The 14,846-nt window shown below is 40.2% G+C and overlaps 2 protein-coding genes across 4 annotated transcripts; one reads left to right on the top strand and one right to left on the bottom strand.

Moving 5' to 3' along the window:
* ccpg1 (cell cycle progression 1) lies at positions 1-9,172 on the top strand. Of its 3 annotated transcripts, none has more exons than XM_063881027.1 (11): positions 1-158; positions 2,124-2,214; positions 3,230-3,347; positions 3,753-3,838; positions 3,933-4,116; positions 4,482-4,574; positions 5,433-5,759; positions 5,842-5,957; positions 6,138-6,263; positions 6,376-7,664; positions 8,450-9,172. In XM_063881027.1, exons 2-11 carry the CDS (start codon positions 2,155-2,157, stop codon positions 8,637-8,639), a joined length of 2,589 nt encoding a protein of 862 aa, XP_063737097.1. In that variant the 5' UTR covers positions 1-158; positions 2,124-2,154; the 3' UTR covers positions 8,640-9,172. The 3 variants fall into 3 exon arrangements, with proteins under 3 accessions (XP_063737097.1, XP_063737100.1, XP_063737098.1); XM_063881028.1 differs by having other exon boundaries at positions 89-158; positions 2,148-2,214; XM_063881030.1 differs by lacking the exon at positions 4,482-4,574 and having other exon boundaries at positions 2-158.
* Positions 9,064-14,223, bottom strand: pigb (phosphatidylinositol glycan anchor biosynthesis, class B). The gene is made up of 12 exons (XM_063881031.1): positions 13,842-14,223; positions 13,626-13,752; positions 12,967-13,084; positions 12,752-12,856; positions 11,782-11,912; positions 11,561-11,701; positions 11,419-11,470; positions 10,868-11,079; positions 10,410-10,474; positions 10,121-10,340; positions 9,330-9,507; positions 9,064-9,251 (listed from the first exon to the last, which is right to left on the bottom strand). The coding sequence occupies exons 1-12, from the start codon at positions 13,951-13,953 to the stop codon at positions 9,138-9,140; spliced, it is 1,575 nt and encodes a 524-aa protein (XP_063737101.1). The 5' UTR covers positions 13,954-14,223; the 3' UTR covers positions 9,064-9,137.
* Positions 14,224-14,846: the final 623 nt, after the last annotated feature.

Below are 14,846 nucleotides of genomic sequence, written 5' to 3'. Positions count from 1 at the left end.
AAAATGGCATTTTAGGCATGTCCAGCTAAATCACAAAACTACGTCTCCCATAAACAGACGGGTTTGCAGTGTTGTCAAACGATAACCTGGGTTGGAACTGCAATAGCTCTGCAACAACTCCCTGTAACAGCCTCCTCGTCGTGGGGCTCAACACACCGGTGAGTTTAGTGTTTTTTCGTATTTTTAAAAAGCTAATGATGTTAAAAGGCTGCTAAATATACGTTACGTTACTAAGGATTTGTTTTGAGGGTACTCAGACAGGTGAGGTTAGAAACTAGCCTGTTAACTTAGTTATAACCAACAGCTAAATATAGTCATTGACGTTAACGGTCGGATTTGATGGTAGCGACAGTATCGGTTGCTGTATAAACCGTTGGTATCTTAGTTGTTTAAATCGTCAGGCCGCACGAGCAGGTACCTTTTGTTAGCGGCTACCAGTGTTGGTTGTAACGCGTTACAAAAGCAACGGAGTTACAGTAATGTATTACTTTTTGCTGTGACGCAGTAATATAACGCAATACTTCTGAAATGTGGGTAATATAATACCCGTTACAGTTCTCAGTAACGCAGTTTCAATATATTTTGACCCGAAATGATGTGGTGTTTTGTTTCTAAGAATTCACAAACATCGCGAGACATTCCGACACCAGAGAAATAATTGTGCAGGTAGAATAGTAACCCCGTAAGCCTGTTCACTATTGGTTAAGAGGGCTGCAGAAACAGATTCGCAATGGAGAGATGCAGGTTCGGAGAAAAGAAAAGAAAAAGACACGAGTGCGCGCAGGCCAATGCAACAACTTTTACATGATGTTTGTTTACAACACGTTTATTGTTGTGTTTATTTATTTAAATGGTGAGGACAAGGCTTGACTTCATAACAGGAAATCAGACAGGTGGTAAATACCTCAACATTTCGCCAACCATAACAGAAGTGGTTTTATTTTGAAGCCATGCTTAATTTGATGTGAATCATAGCTCATTTATAACATATAATGATCATTTATAATATAATATCATTTTAATTTGTCGACCTACTGTAGGTTGCTGTCATGAAACTCAATTTTGGTTGTTTATAAGCAACATGAAATCTGATTGAATGTTATGATGGAGTGAAATATCAGTAAATGTTTAAATATGTTACTTACAACTATACATCTCTGGAGAATAATAGAATTGCAACTTAAATATGCAATAAATGTGGTTGAATTTTGACTTTCAGTAAATATTAGCCATAGTGACCCTGGTTACAGTATTTCAATACATTTATGGCAAACTTTTCAGCAAAACAAAACAGATAGTGTGTCCAGTAAAGGGGTACTTCCCATCAATAGTGAAAGAGTTCCTATAAGAGTCCCTGGCGTCCTGTTTTCTGCTCTGTCAGTACACAGTTGTACACTCATAACTGTAGCTGTACAGTACTCCCTGTACAGCTGATTGATAAGATGTGTGAGGACACGCCCACAGGAAGTGACACAAAAGTATTAGATGCCTGTCTTAGGTTCCTTCTCTTTAATACCTTTGCCTTTTGGAGCTATATACTGCTTTATATTACTAAGTTATTTCCTTGCTGTTTTTGTTTCTGCTCAAGTGTATTATTATTTAAGTTGGTAAAGTCGTATGCTTTTATTTTGAAGGCATCTTTGGGCACTGGTTGATTGGGGCCCCTGGTGTAACTGTATGTATTGGAGACAGGTGGTGGTGGGAGCCAGAGCACCAGTACGCATATCGTTTTTTTACCAGGACGAAACAAGCACGCCATAGGAAAGGCATAGGGAACTTGGGGAATCGGTGTACTTTGGATGCTATTGGATCATCAAATAAATCTACAAAACTACCATCTTGTCTGGACTTGCATCATCCTGCGTACCATTTGTGCGTCATCGGCAGTTATATTTTGGGTTAACGTTTTAGTTTTGTTTTGACACGATTCTGGCTGCTACATTGTCCTTAAACAACATTACTTAACCTCAAATACATCCCAAGAACAGAAGCAAAAATGTGTTGTTTCTATAAATACTTTGAAGCAATTAATTATGTATTTGATCAATTGTTGACATGATACATTATCAGTCTGTGATACAATGACCTACTTTTTCTTTTTCCCCACAATATTCTTTTCTCAGATTTTAACTGTGTATTTCTGACAGCGGACAAATGTCAGAGACATCAAGTGATGCAGAGTCGTCCTGTGGCTGGACCATTATCAGTAATGAGGTATAAATCCCTTTTCTTGTTACCTAATCCCTGATATTTTCAGGCTGAATAGACTCTAGGTTCACTATCTCAAACATTAAAGTTCATAACTTTCATTCAAATCTTAAAAAACATTACACATTTTGGCAATTTCTTCCTAACTTATTCCTGGGATTGTGTAGACACTTATTATAGTTTTATATGAGACACTGTTTATTCAACATATCAAATAATCCTTTTTAGTGGTGAGAATTCCAGACTGAATCACCTCCTGAGTCTTTGTACCAGCAATGTAGTACAAGATCTGACTAGGTTACAACAGGAAGGCAAGCACTTCCTATAGGGAAAAGAAACGTGCCAGGCGACGGTCTCAGCACATTAAAATGTACATTACAGGTTATTGAAATGGTGACCAGACGGGGGTTAATTATAGACATGCTACAGAACAGAATGAAGCCAGTCTTTTGTATTAAAGGTGTGGAAGGCCGTATTGAGCCAAGGCTAAATCAAGTTGACCTAGAACTGAATGGCATTGAAAAGATACATTTCCACGATAATAAGTAAATATCTTGCTAAATACTGCATGCATCATGCAAAAACCACTGGCACCAGCAAGAAAATAGGACTCAAAAGCACAACCAGACAAAAAGGGTCTTAGTCAAGTCTTTTAATCAAAAAGGGCAAAAGAATACAGACAAAGTCCCAAAAAGGCAGACTGAAGCAAAAAAGGAAAATACTAATTCAGCAATCAAAAAATGACCAACTAAGTCGGTGAGAAAAAGCAGCAAAATGCTACGACTGTGGCTAACACTGGGATTCCTCTGTGAACGCTTCCTGGTAGACAGACAAGACGAACTGGCACTGACCAAAGCAACAGCACAGCTTATATACAGAGGGAGGAGGGATGATTAGGGACAGCTGAACCTCGTTGATAAGCAAGCAAGGAAACAACTCAGGTGAGGGGCGATTAGCCAGGACCAGGCTGTGACAGCATGTATTGTCTTGTGTACTCATAAATAAAGTGATGTGCTCACAGGGTTCAGATATTGAGATGTTGGCGGCGGAGGCTGCAGTGGAAGATGGAGCCGAGCTGTTGGCGCGCCCTGCAGCAGAGGAACTAGAGCTGCAGGATAAACAGGCCTCAGTCTCTGCTGGTAAAATACGTTATATTATTTTCTACCTGAGTTTAATACTCATTTTAGTAAGACTGTTTAAGAATCAAAACTGATTTCTTAATAAAATTGTGTGTTTATGTGCAAGCAAGAATCTCCAAATCTCTTTGTGTCTCTTTATCAGTTTATTCTTATGTCTTGCCTTTGTTTTTAAATATTGTAAATGCTTTCATTATGTTTTATGAGCAACTAGAAACATCTGTTTGGAATATATGTATTCATTAATAAATATTATTAATGAAAAACTAAAACCAGCTGATTAATATAGGACCTTGTTTTGTTTCAGTTTCTCAAGTATGATCGTTTGCTGATTAGTTTTGGATGACATTAATAGGTCATCCAGTACCCATCATTATTCATCTCTATTTGTATTTCTTATGTTTGCAGCTCAGTGTGTTGAAGAAAAGGTTGCAGAATCACTTGATGAAACTCTGAAAGAACAAACCGTAGATGAGACGGTGTGTCTCTCTGAGGTGACTAAACTATAAATTTGCCCAGCAGTGTTCTTTGAATAATCCAGAGGCTGCTCCCTTTGCGCTCTTCTTTAAAATGTTGTATCTCCTCCAGGACGGACATAGCTTCACAGGGAAACAGTATGTGCTGTCCTCCAGCGATCACTCTGACATTGTGACACTGGGAGACTTGAAGGAGGACGATCCCGCTGAGGTAGAGGAGGAGCTGGCTGCCAACAGGGAGTCTTACCTCGGCACCTCCTGCAGCAGCCAGTACGCCTTCACTGCCGCCGAGACTGGTAGGGCTGCAGCAGACACACCGAACGACTTCATGCTTTCTTTAGCCAGCCCAAGCCAAGAAGTCATTCTAGAGAAATGTATGGAGGCCTGTTTCAGCCAGTAAGGAAATAGTGAGATAAAAGTTAGCCAAGTGTTTCTAAAAAAAGATCCTCTAAGGTATGTGTCATTATTTTTGATACTTACACATAATATTGAAAAAGTTAGTAAGTTTAATGACTTCATTGTTTGGAACGTAAGGATCGTTTTTACTGATGGAATGGGCTTCCATTAATTTTCTCTATGTTGACTCTTTGACTGGCAAAACTTTCTCCCATCAACACAAACACATTCTTCCCCTTCCTGTTTTTTTACTTCACCAAAGCAGGTTTGATATTGAGTCATTGGAGTCTTCCACAGAGTCTCCTGAACTTAGGCTGTCATCTGAGAAGGCAGCTCACTGGAGGCCGCTCTTTCAAAGGTGGCGTGATGGAAACAGGAGTGAATCTGATGGGATGCTAAGCTTACCCAGCAACGCACGGAGCTAATCCTGTTCAGCTTCAGAGCTGAGCGTGCTGTTTAATCCAGCTGTGTTCAGCTGTGCTGTTAAATCCAGCTGTGCTCTTTTCAAAAAGCATGACCACATGGGAAACAGATGTCTCCAAATGTTAGCATGTTTGGGCCTCTTTAGGTCATTTAAGTGTGATGAATAGCATACATTTATTAAAATGATGCAGAAATATGAATGGTAAACAGATAATATGCAGACATATGCTAGGTTTTTTTTGTATGTGTGTTTATGAGCAAGGTGTGAATTTCCTTTTTGCAAATCTAACTTTCTGATGACCTGAACAAGCAACTACACTTGATTCAGAAATACCAGGAATTAAAGTCTCTCCATTTAGAATGTAATGAAAATTAGCAGGAAGTGTATACAAATTCAGAATAGAAAAGACATATATTTCTATAGTATACAAATAATACACAATATAACAACATATTGAATAAATTGAGTACAATATACAGTCTCACTGGGCTACAGGGATATGTAGAAATATACTCTAGACACATTATAGCATTGGATTGAATATACGTTATAATTGTGCAAATTATAAGTACTATTTTAAAATGTATAAACATTTTACAAAAAAGGAAAATGTATCAAGTATTCAGCATTTGTGAATCAATTGATCTGCCGTATCTGTTAGCTGCATGATTAGCCTCCCTGGGCCTGTTATATTTGTGTGTATCTTTCCTCTGTTTGTTTGTTTGTTTGTTTGTTTGTTTGTTTCATTTCATAAAGCCACTGCAGCCACAACCTTGTGTATTTGTGTCGCAGTTTTCCCAGGGCAGCCGCCTGCAGGGACACACTCCAGCAGCAGCGAGGACGAGGAAGGGCCCAGCACTCTTGTCCGAAGACGAAGGTTGAGGAAGAACACTACGGGCAGCGTGACAGAGCCTGAGGAAGAGGAGGTGCTGGAGTCCGGCCAGAGTGAGGAGGAGCAGGAGGAAGAGGAGGTCAAAGCACAGCAGCAGCAGCAGCAGGAGGAAGATAAGGCTGAAGATCTTGCTGTCCCAATGAAATGCATGGGCAGCATCATCCTCAACAGCTGCATCCTGATCGCCCTGGTCATAGCCATCAGTATGGGCTTTAGACACTTCTATGGTGAGAAAATATACCGAGCCCTGTAGCCCGACAATGCTTCCTAATGTGTGTAATTAAATGTGTAAATGTGTGTGTGTTACAGGTACAGTCCAGATTGAAAGAAGGCAGATACCAGTGGCTCAACTCAGAGTGAAAACACTCGATGTTGTGAGGGATCGGAATCAACGGCATGTTCGAGAACAACCTTTTACAAATCAGGTCAGAGAACACCAGATCACAACATCATCTGGAGCGGAGTGTACATCACCAAATAATTAACTAAATCTATGTCATTCATCAACCCATGCGTTGGCTTGGATTACTTACTTTTGAGTATAAGATAAAACATAAGGAAGACTTTAATTTGACCTTAGCGTGTTTTTTGTTTTTCTCACTCAGGGCCAGATTATTGACTTTGGAATGGATGTCCTGGATCAGCATGAAGAGAATTCACTGCTCACAGAGCTGATTGAGAAGATTAAGAAAGAGAACCAGGAGCTCAACATCAAACAGGGTCACACTCAGGTAACCTTTTCCCTTCATTAGAAAGCCCCAGTTATGGGTAAAATCATCGTCCTTAAAACATCACTTTATAAGCCATAACTTTCCCTCTCTTTTCTCTCCTCTCCCTTTTAAGGCCCAGAGAGACGAGCTGGAGATGTTGCTGAGACAGAAGGCCGAGGAGCAGACTGACATCCTGTCTGAGCAGCACCTGTTGACAGCGGAAAACACTCTGCTGAGGAACTCCCTAAAACGTAAAGAAGAGTCTCTAGCCACCCTGCAGGAGGAGCTGAAAAAGCTCAGAGATCAGGAGGCGATGAGAGCCGGTGCCGACTCGCTGCTTATTGAAAACCAGAGGTTGAAAGACGCGCTGGAGGGGGAGAAACAGCTGATCCACAGCTTTCACAGCCAGAGGGCAGATATGATGGCTGAAACACAGACACTGAAGAAGAAGCTCAACAAGCAGACAACAGTTACAGACGAGCTGAGGAGAGAGTTAAAAGAGCTGAGAGGTCTCTTTCCGAGAGCCGATAGGGAGACTGTTCCAGAGGCAGAGGAGCTCCAGTCTCGTCTGATGGAGCTGGAGAAGAGACTGAGCTTCGAGCAGCAGCGCTCTGACCTGTGGGAGAGGCTGTACGTGGAAACCAAAGAAGACAGAGCCAAAGGAGACACAGAGCCCAAAGTCAAACGGAAAAAGGGGGGCATGTCAGGAAAGGTTAAAGAGACATTTGATGCTGTGAAAAACTCCACCAAGGAGTTTGTCCATCACCACAAAGAGCAGATAAAGAAAGCAAAGGAAGCCGTGAAGGCAAACCTGAGGAAGTTTTCCGATTCCGTCAAAACAACTTTCAAAAACTTCAAAGACTCTGCCTCGACCCTCTTTAAAAATGCCGGAGGCTTTTATGATAAGAGACGTGGTGAGAAGAACACTAAGGAGTCGTGGCAGCACAGATCCCAGCAGCCTTATAACACACACCAGCGCAAATACCCCGAGAGCAGCCACAACACTCGGAAATCAGGAGAGAAGCTTCACAGAGCTGGAGGTCAGGACGCCCACGAGGCTAGGTTCAAAGGATGCTCGGACGTTTTCGACTGCGCCTATCAGGAGTCCCAGAGTCTCTTCGACAAAGCCATGGATCCAATCAGAGCAGACGAGTTCAACCAGCTGCTGCGGAGCTACCTGCAGCAGGAAGTCGACCACTTCCACCACTGGAAAGAGCTCGAGAAGTTCATCAATAACTTCTTCCACAACGGCGTGTTCATCCACGACCGGATGCTTTTCACGGACTTTGTCAGCGACGTGGAAAACTACCTGAGGGAAATGCACGAGTATCAGGGCCTCCATAACGACGTGTTCCGAGATCTTGATGACTACGTGTACCGGCACTTCTTTGGAAAAGGTGACAGAAAAAGCTATGGCCCAAAGTAAGTCCCAATTATTATCTTTAAAAAAGTAGCCCGCTTCCATTAGGAAATAAGTTCCAGCTTTAAGCTTTATTACATATCTGGTGTTGGGGAAACAATAGGCTATGTTAAATTGGAACACTTCCAAACTTAATTCTTATTTATTCCATTAGTAGCTATCCTAGTAAGTATTTTCCCACTGATTCCCAATACTGCCCAGAGTAATTGCAGTTCATGGCTCTTTTGCGGAGAGCTTCTTCGAGGAGTTTGTATTTAACCGCTGCAATGTGTAAATAAATAAGGTTTTTCTCTAGGCTGGCATTACAATGCCGAATAGGAAATGGGAGTTGGATTCCATCCTTTTAAAATCATTTGACATCTCAAAACTTGGGGAGAAGCCACTGTAAGTCATATGGGAGGGCTAATGCTAGACAAGTGGTCCGAAAAATCTACAGTTTGGAAGGTGTGGAACTTTTAAATAAAAATGGGCAGGAACCTTAAGGAAAGAGAGACTTAGTTTTCTGGCAGATCGTTCCCTCTCGCAGACAGGATTGCATTGTACAAAATGATGCCATTACATCGTGCAATTAACTGAAGCGGAAAATGTTGCAATTTTAGATGCACTTTATATACATTTCTGACCCCATGGGTTCTCATTTGAAACAATAACAAAACTCAGAGTTTGGTTGTGTTGTGACGTAGCGAGGGATCATGGAGTTTGTTACAGCCTCCCAGCAGTTAGCATCCCTTCCTTCCTTATAGGTCATTTATTCATGTGTTTTATGTCTTGTTTTTGAACAATGCAGCGGGCCGTTTGAAGGACCCGACACAGACTCCAAGGAAGCGAAGGCCAAAAATCAACAACGGAAGCATCAGAGAGCCAGACCTCGAGCACACAGTGAGCGCAAGTGGAGCCGATCAGGAAGAGACACAGACCAACACATGGCCGACGTCAAAATAGAACTGGGTCCGCTGCCGTTTGATCCCAAATATTGATAATATATTTTATTCTGAGTTTTGAGTTGTATTTACCTGCAATGTCCACTTTTTGTTTGCACAATGTTAACTTTTTAATGCTACTGAACTTCCTTGAGCTGTTAGCTGTTTTGAAGTAGCCGTTATGTTTGAGTTTAAGATGTGTCATATATGAGAGCTAAAACACCATTAACACTCACCTTCAACCACAGCACATACTTTTAGAAATGCTGATCGGGAATGCAATGCCTGTTTTAAGATGGATGTTTGTAACTATTTGTACGAGTTATTTGAGTTTGGTGCGTGAGTGAGTTTGCTTTTATGGTAAAGATTTAATGTTCTAACATTCCACATGAAGCCTATTTTTACTGGAGCTGAGAATTGTATTTTATTTTATTTTTCTTTTGTTTAAAGTGTTGGGAAAGAAATTACTGGAAGCCAAAAATGACACACCAAATTTATTTCGGTGGCAATTCCATGTCATGACAATCTCATTGAGGATCCATTGTTCAGTGTCTGTCAGTGCCTTTCATAAATAAAGATGCTCCCTCCAACTCTGCCCTCCGGAAAATGAGTATGAAACATCTCTGCTGTCCTCACAAAGTTATTCCCTTGCAAAAACATGGAGATTTCCTGCACAAAAAAACACTTGAATAAATACAAATCATTCATTTAGACAAATAACATAAATACACTTTGTGAAGACTTTACCTTCTCCAAAACATCAAACAGAACCAGATGGGTTGGGAGAGACGATTTGTACGGAAAGGAAGTTCTGAGCCAGTGAAGCGGGTCCTCGTAGAACCGGTCCGCTTCATCCACGTGACCTTCCTCTCCGAGGTCGGGAGGACACTCAAGGAACCTCATCTTCATCGGGCAGTGGACGTGGCTGCAGAGGGAGAGAGCAAGTGGTCACAGTTGTAGGAGCCAGGAACGTCAGAGTGAGGACTTCTGGCATGATTTAATAAAGGTTTGGATTGATCATAATTTGGCATTGGTGTTTGTTTATATATTATTATTTCTGGATCTATTATGGTTGGATCAGTTGGGTCACATGGGTATGGGTGGCACTCATAGGTCATATCATCACCTGTGTGAGGTGTGTGTGGAAGAAAGGGAGAGAGTCACTGTTTTTTTGTTGTTGACCGCTACCTTTTCACAGCTGGATTATTCAGAAAGTATATGCAGGCATGTTATAATAGGCTGATGATCTTTCAATGCATTCTTGGATATCAGCATTCATTTTTGATAGCGCGTCTGACAAAGGCAACCAAGCCCAGCCTCAGCCTCTCAGCGACTTTGTTTGTTCCTGCAGTTACTACAACAGCAACGGCCTTACTCACGGCATCAGATCATTCCTGTTATAAATGCTCTAAACAATAATCTGAGTTCCTCTGATCAAAATACATATATTCTTTTTGCAATTTCAAATTTTAAAACTGTTGTCACAATGTGCATCAGAGTTGTATGTATGCAGTTCTTACCATACTTCTCTTTGTTACCTGTAAAAGGGCGTTGAGTGGCAGGGCATCAGGAGCAGGACGTCTGGCTGCGCGGCGGTGGAAATGCCGCTGACGTCACACAGTGTCTGCAGGTGGCTCATGACATCCAGAGAGCCTCGCTGGTGGATCAGGCCGGTGTACAGCGCTGCCAGCAGGTTACTCACTAACAGGAAGGTCGCGGCAGCTCGCCGCCAAGCTTTCAAACTAGCCAAAGATATCCCTGGAGTAGAAGAAGTGTTAAAACACATCTGGCTGTAATCACAAATACATGTGGGATGTGAAGACTTACCACAGAAGATCATACAGAAAGGCAGCACTGGGTAGATGAATCTGAACTCCTTGTGAGGGAGGAAAACTGAAGGAAAAGATCAAAACAGGTTAGTTTGTCTATCGAGAAGCAAAACATCATGACTGACCGGGACGCATATTCATCAGACTGAGGAAAGTGACATATTGGTCTTAAAAGGGGACAGTTCGGATTTTTTGAAGGGAGGATGGACGGGATATACTTGTCTAAATTCATCAGCAACCTTTCCTATGGGAAACTGTGGCCATCATCTATCCTATCTTAAAGCCACGAGAGTCCATAGTATTATTGGGATGGTTTGATTTTAGATTTAGATTTCAAATTGTGGACCTGCATTAGAAGCAAGTCATTTTTGACTCTTAAGGGTAGCTTCTTATTTAGTGTAAGTCTAAGAAGGTTAATATATTTGGGCTTGTTAACGTGAACACAGACATTTTTACCTGTAGACCACGATAGTCCAGATGATCGCCGCCAGCAGGATTTTGTATCTTTTGAAGGCGAGGCTGCACCCGTGAAGAAAGAGCGGAAGATGAGGACCGATCACGACGGCAAAGCCCTGAGAGAAGTACCAGTGCCAGGGGTGAGAGCCGTAGAAATCTGCCACACCGTGGAAGACGTTAAACTTCAGGAAGTTAAACTGCACCACGGTCCACTGAGAAACAGAGAGTTAAATCACAGTGTTACCTTAAACTTCAGAAGCCACGGTTATTGTAATCAAACATTCACATGGATTTTATCTATGGCTGCAACAAACAATTTTACAATTATTAATAAATCTGCAGATCTGAGATGATCTTTTGGCCTAATAAATTACAGAGTATAGAGAATAATTGGGCATTTTAGTTTCTTATAGTTCAATGTGACATCTTCCAATGTGTAGTTTAATATGATTGAACAATAATGTAACAATGTAACAAAACTCTTTCTCAACAGATGATATTTGGTGCTTATTTTTCAGTCGATCAACTAACGGTTGCACCTATTCTTTTACCTTTCCATAAAATATGCAGTCGATCAGTGTTGAAATCACAACCGCCACAGCTCTGGAAGTTAGAAAGAAAGAAAAAGAATCATGCAATAAAGAAACAAGGGTGAAATGTGTATTCAGATGATGGGGGATTTAAATTACACACCCTATAGGAACAACGCTATGAGTAATGAGCCTCAGTTTGTCATTTTCCTTCCAGAAATGGTACATCAGCAGAGGGAACCAGACGATCAGGGCCGTTGGGCGGATGATGACAGCCAGGGCGACCAGGCTCAAATATATTTTGCTGGAGAAACATCAACTCTGTGTTAGCAAATAATCTTTATAAAGGTTTAGATTAACTAAACATGAAGTCACAAGCCAAACCTGCTGTGAGTTTTGGATCCTTGGAGGGGAAAGTAAAAGAGAGCCAGAGAGGTGAGGGTGGTCTCCGTGCTGTTCGTGAGGGTCCTGGTGCAGCAGAACCACGAGAACCACGAGCACATGTGGCAGAAGAACTGGAGACATGGGGTTATCAAAACACAAAGAAGGAGATGATTGGAGAATGAAATGAAGTTGGGCGGAGAATTGCTGTGTGTTTCTTCTGTTGTGTTTCCTTATGTAACATGGTGAATGAACAGCAACTGCATTTCATTGTGCTTCCCTGTGTTGTAAAAGGACAATAACCAACCCTTCAATACCTAAATTGCTTAACTGCTCAGCATGACATCCCAGTTCATGACACAAAATATCAATTAATGGGAGAATTCCAACTGTTAGTTCTAAACTTTTGAAGTGTGTATATCTAAAGCTTCACCGATGTCTTACTTCCCACTGGATTAGTTGAAATGTGTACTGAATAGCCAATAAAGAAAGGATCATTTGCTATTTAAAATAAAATAAGTTTAGAAAATGTATCTAAAATATCTTATATGTCCTCTATCTTTAATATTACATATAGTGGTTTCATTTCATAGCTAGATATTTGTAAATACACTTTAAGGTTTTCTATCTGTGTGTGAGACCTATGGTGTTGGTAATCTGTACTCAAATCAGCAACACTTGAAAGATTCCCCAGTTGTGTCGGCTGTTGAGAAATGTAGTGAAATATGTTGCAATCCACTCTGCAACAATCTGCCCAAACCTGTTTCAGGTAACATAAGCCCAGACTGGCTCTCTGTTGTAAATTGCTTCTAGTTAATGATGTCTGAATTCAGTTTAGAAAAGTTTGAAATTGCAAAAAGAATATATGTATTTTGATCAGAGGAACTCAGATTATTGTTTAGACCAGGCACAAACCAATCCAGTGCAAGCTGTAACTTGTACATTCCCTGAAAAACCGAGGTGAACTCCTTACCGTCCATTTTGCAACGTCACGTCTTTCCAGCGTACGGATAAGGTAGAAGAATTTTACATCTGCAAAAGCAGCGAAGAGTGCTTGAATTATTCTTGGGAGCCATATCTGCAGAACCAAACAGATCAAGATTAGTGAAACAAAGGGACAAAATCAAATATCTTGGCTCAAAGACATGCAATGTTGAAGTTGTCTGAATAGAAAATATATGAACACACCAGGAGAAAGACGGAGTCGTAGCTTAGGAAGTGTAATATCTTGTATATGAATGCAAAGAATAGCGGATAGGTGAATCCTCTTAGTCCTTCCTTCCATTCCCAGGTCAGATACCCATAAGTCACACTGTTAAGGTTGGATCAACACACAAGAATAAAACACTTGTTTAAAAAACAACGTCCTTACATATAGCAGGCGTCAGATTTGAGGTGTTTCTTTTAGTGTAACTTCTTATTTTAATTTATACTTTTTTATTGGGTTAATGAAATATTTACCATATGAACTAAAGTCTGCAAAAACAATAAGAATGACTATTAGTTTTGTTAAGAATAATAATAATGGTAATAATACCTTATCCTATTTCCTTTATATTGTCATACTTTCTTATCTTGTATGGTGTTTAATGTAATTCATGTGTTACCAATGCTCCAAAAATATGGAATACCCTACCATGGGCTCTGTGAACATTTCAAACAACAGATTTTATGGCTAATAATTTATGTAATGTATAAAGGAAGAAGAATAAGAAGATTATTATTGATTTTATTTTATTTCGAAGCACACTGACCTGTAAAATTGTTCAATATAAGCAGACTTGACTTCAGTCTAAAGTAGAAGTAGTGGCAAACATCTGCAGGTTATGCCAAATGTAAAAGGATATTTGAAGACCATACGATGGGAAACCTCCAGAGACTGCCAGAACTCATCAGGGACGAAGCTGGTCTGCACCAGCAGGCAGTTTATCAGTCTGAAGGCCACAGAAAACAAAACCACTCTTCTCAGCTCATCTGTGGAGATCAAGATTTGTATGAATTGATTTTTTAATTATTATTAGTTGTCTAGTCCCCATTGTCTCACATATAAAAGATAAACCCACCGTTCTCAAGAATGTTTTCATCTTCCTTTGAGTATAGTTGCGATTTTCGTTTCCGCAGTTTCACATCTTCCACTTTATTCCCAATATTAAGACGCGATCGGATGTTCTCCATCAGGACATTGTGTCTGCTGCAGGACACCTGTGTCAGTCAGGCGTGCTCAGGGTTAACTCTTCAAAACAATGTCACTACCTTTAAATGTACCAAATGACGTAAGAGGTTAGTTATTAGTTGGTTGCATGTGAACAGCCTGCACACTGCTTCCCTTTACTTATCCCACAGTATTAAACTTTTACATATTAAACTAAAACAACATTAATCACATTAACTTCGGTATTTCAGAACTGTGGTGACATGTTGACTGTGCTTCCGCACTCAGACCTATTTCCGGTGGAACTCTGCTACCTGATTTCAAAATAAAGGGTTTACTCTACAAACTTGAGTGTTGTTTGATGATGAGTTTTAGAAACTGTAAGGCAATTTTGTTCACAAATTTAACCGGTTGCAGATTATATATAGATGTGTATTTATATTTGAAATACTGAACTTTAAAGTGGACCCTTCACCTTTTGTAATGTGACAGACAAAATATTAGTGTGCTTACTACAAAAAAGAATATTTTGAAGAACAGAAATCATTTTCAGAAAAAGCATTCTAACCCTTTTTCATATTTGGAAAATGTAAGGAACATTATTTTTTATTTGATGTTTGATGAAACATTATTATTATTATTATTATTATTAGTAGTAGTAGTAGTAGTAGTAGTAGTAGTAGTAGTAGTAGTAGTAGTAGTAGTAATAGTAGTAGTAGTAGTAGTAGTAGTAGTAGTAGTAGTAGTAGTAGTAGTAGTAGTAGTAGCAATACTATTACTATTAATAATAATAATGTATTTATTTGTTTAGGTATATATTATTTGTTTATCATTATTATTATTCAGCTCTTCCAACGTTCCTCCGCTGGGTGGCGGACTGACGCGTGTGTTGCTGTTCTGCCAGAATTCAGAACAG

Source organism: Eleginops maclovinus, chromosome 4 (genome assembly GCF_036324505.1).
Source record: "Eleginops maclovinus isolate JMC-PN-2008 ecotype Puerto Natales chromosome 4, JC_Emac_rtc_rv5, whole genome shotgun sequence".
NCBI classification, from domain to species: Eukaryota; Metazoa; Chordata; class Actinopteri; order Perciformes; family Eleginopidae; genus Eleginops; species Eleginops maclovinus.
The sequence above is the reverse complement of the archived record's forward strand: the minus strand, read 5'-3'. Positions and strand labels throughout refer to the sequence as shown.

What these genes read in the sequence shown, in the direction of transcription:
- pigb (XM_063881031.1), bottom strand. Translation starts at nt 13,953, where the DNA reads ATGGAGAACATCCGATCGCGTCTTAATATTGGGAATAAAGTGGAAGAT. An exon ending in TCCCATCGTATGGTCTTCAA is followed by an intron (nt 13,085 to 13,625) that starts ATATCCTTTTAC and finishes TAACAGTGTGAC; the next exon opens with TTATGGGTATCTGACCTGGG. An exon ending in TTTCTGTATGATCTTCTGTG is followed by an intron (nt 10,341 to 10,409) that starts GTAAGTCTTCAC and finishes CTTCTACTCCAG; the next exon opens with GGATATCTTTGGCTAGTTTG.
- ccpg1 (XM_063881027.1), top strand. Translation starts at nt 2,155, where the DNA reads ATGTCAGAGACATCAAGTGATGCAGAGTCGTCCTGTGGCTGGACCATT. An exon ending in AGACGGTGTGTCTCTCTGAG is followed by an intron (nt 3,839 to 3,932) that starts GTGACTAAACTA and finishes TATCTCCTCCAG; the next exon opens with GACGGACATAGCTTCACAGG. An exon ending in CTTCACTGCCGCCGAGACTG is followed by an intron (nt 4,117 to 4,481) that starts GTAGGGCTGCAG and finishes TCACCAAAGCAG; the next exon opens with GTTTGATATTGAGTCATTGG.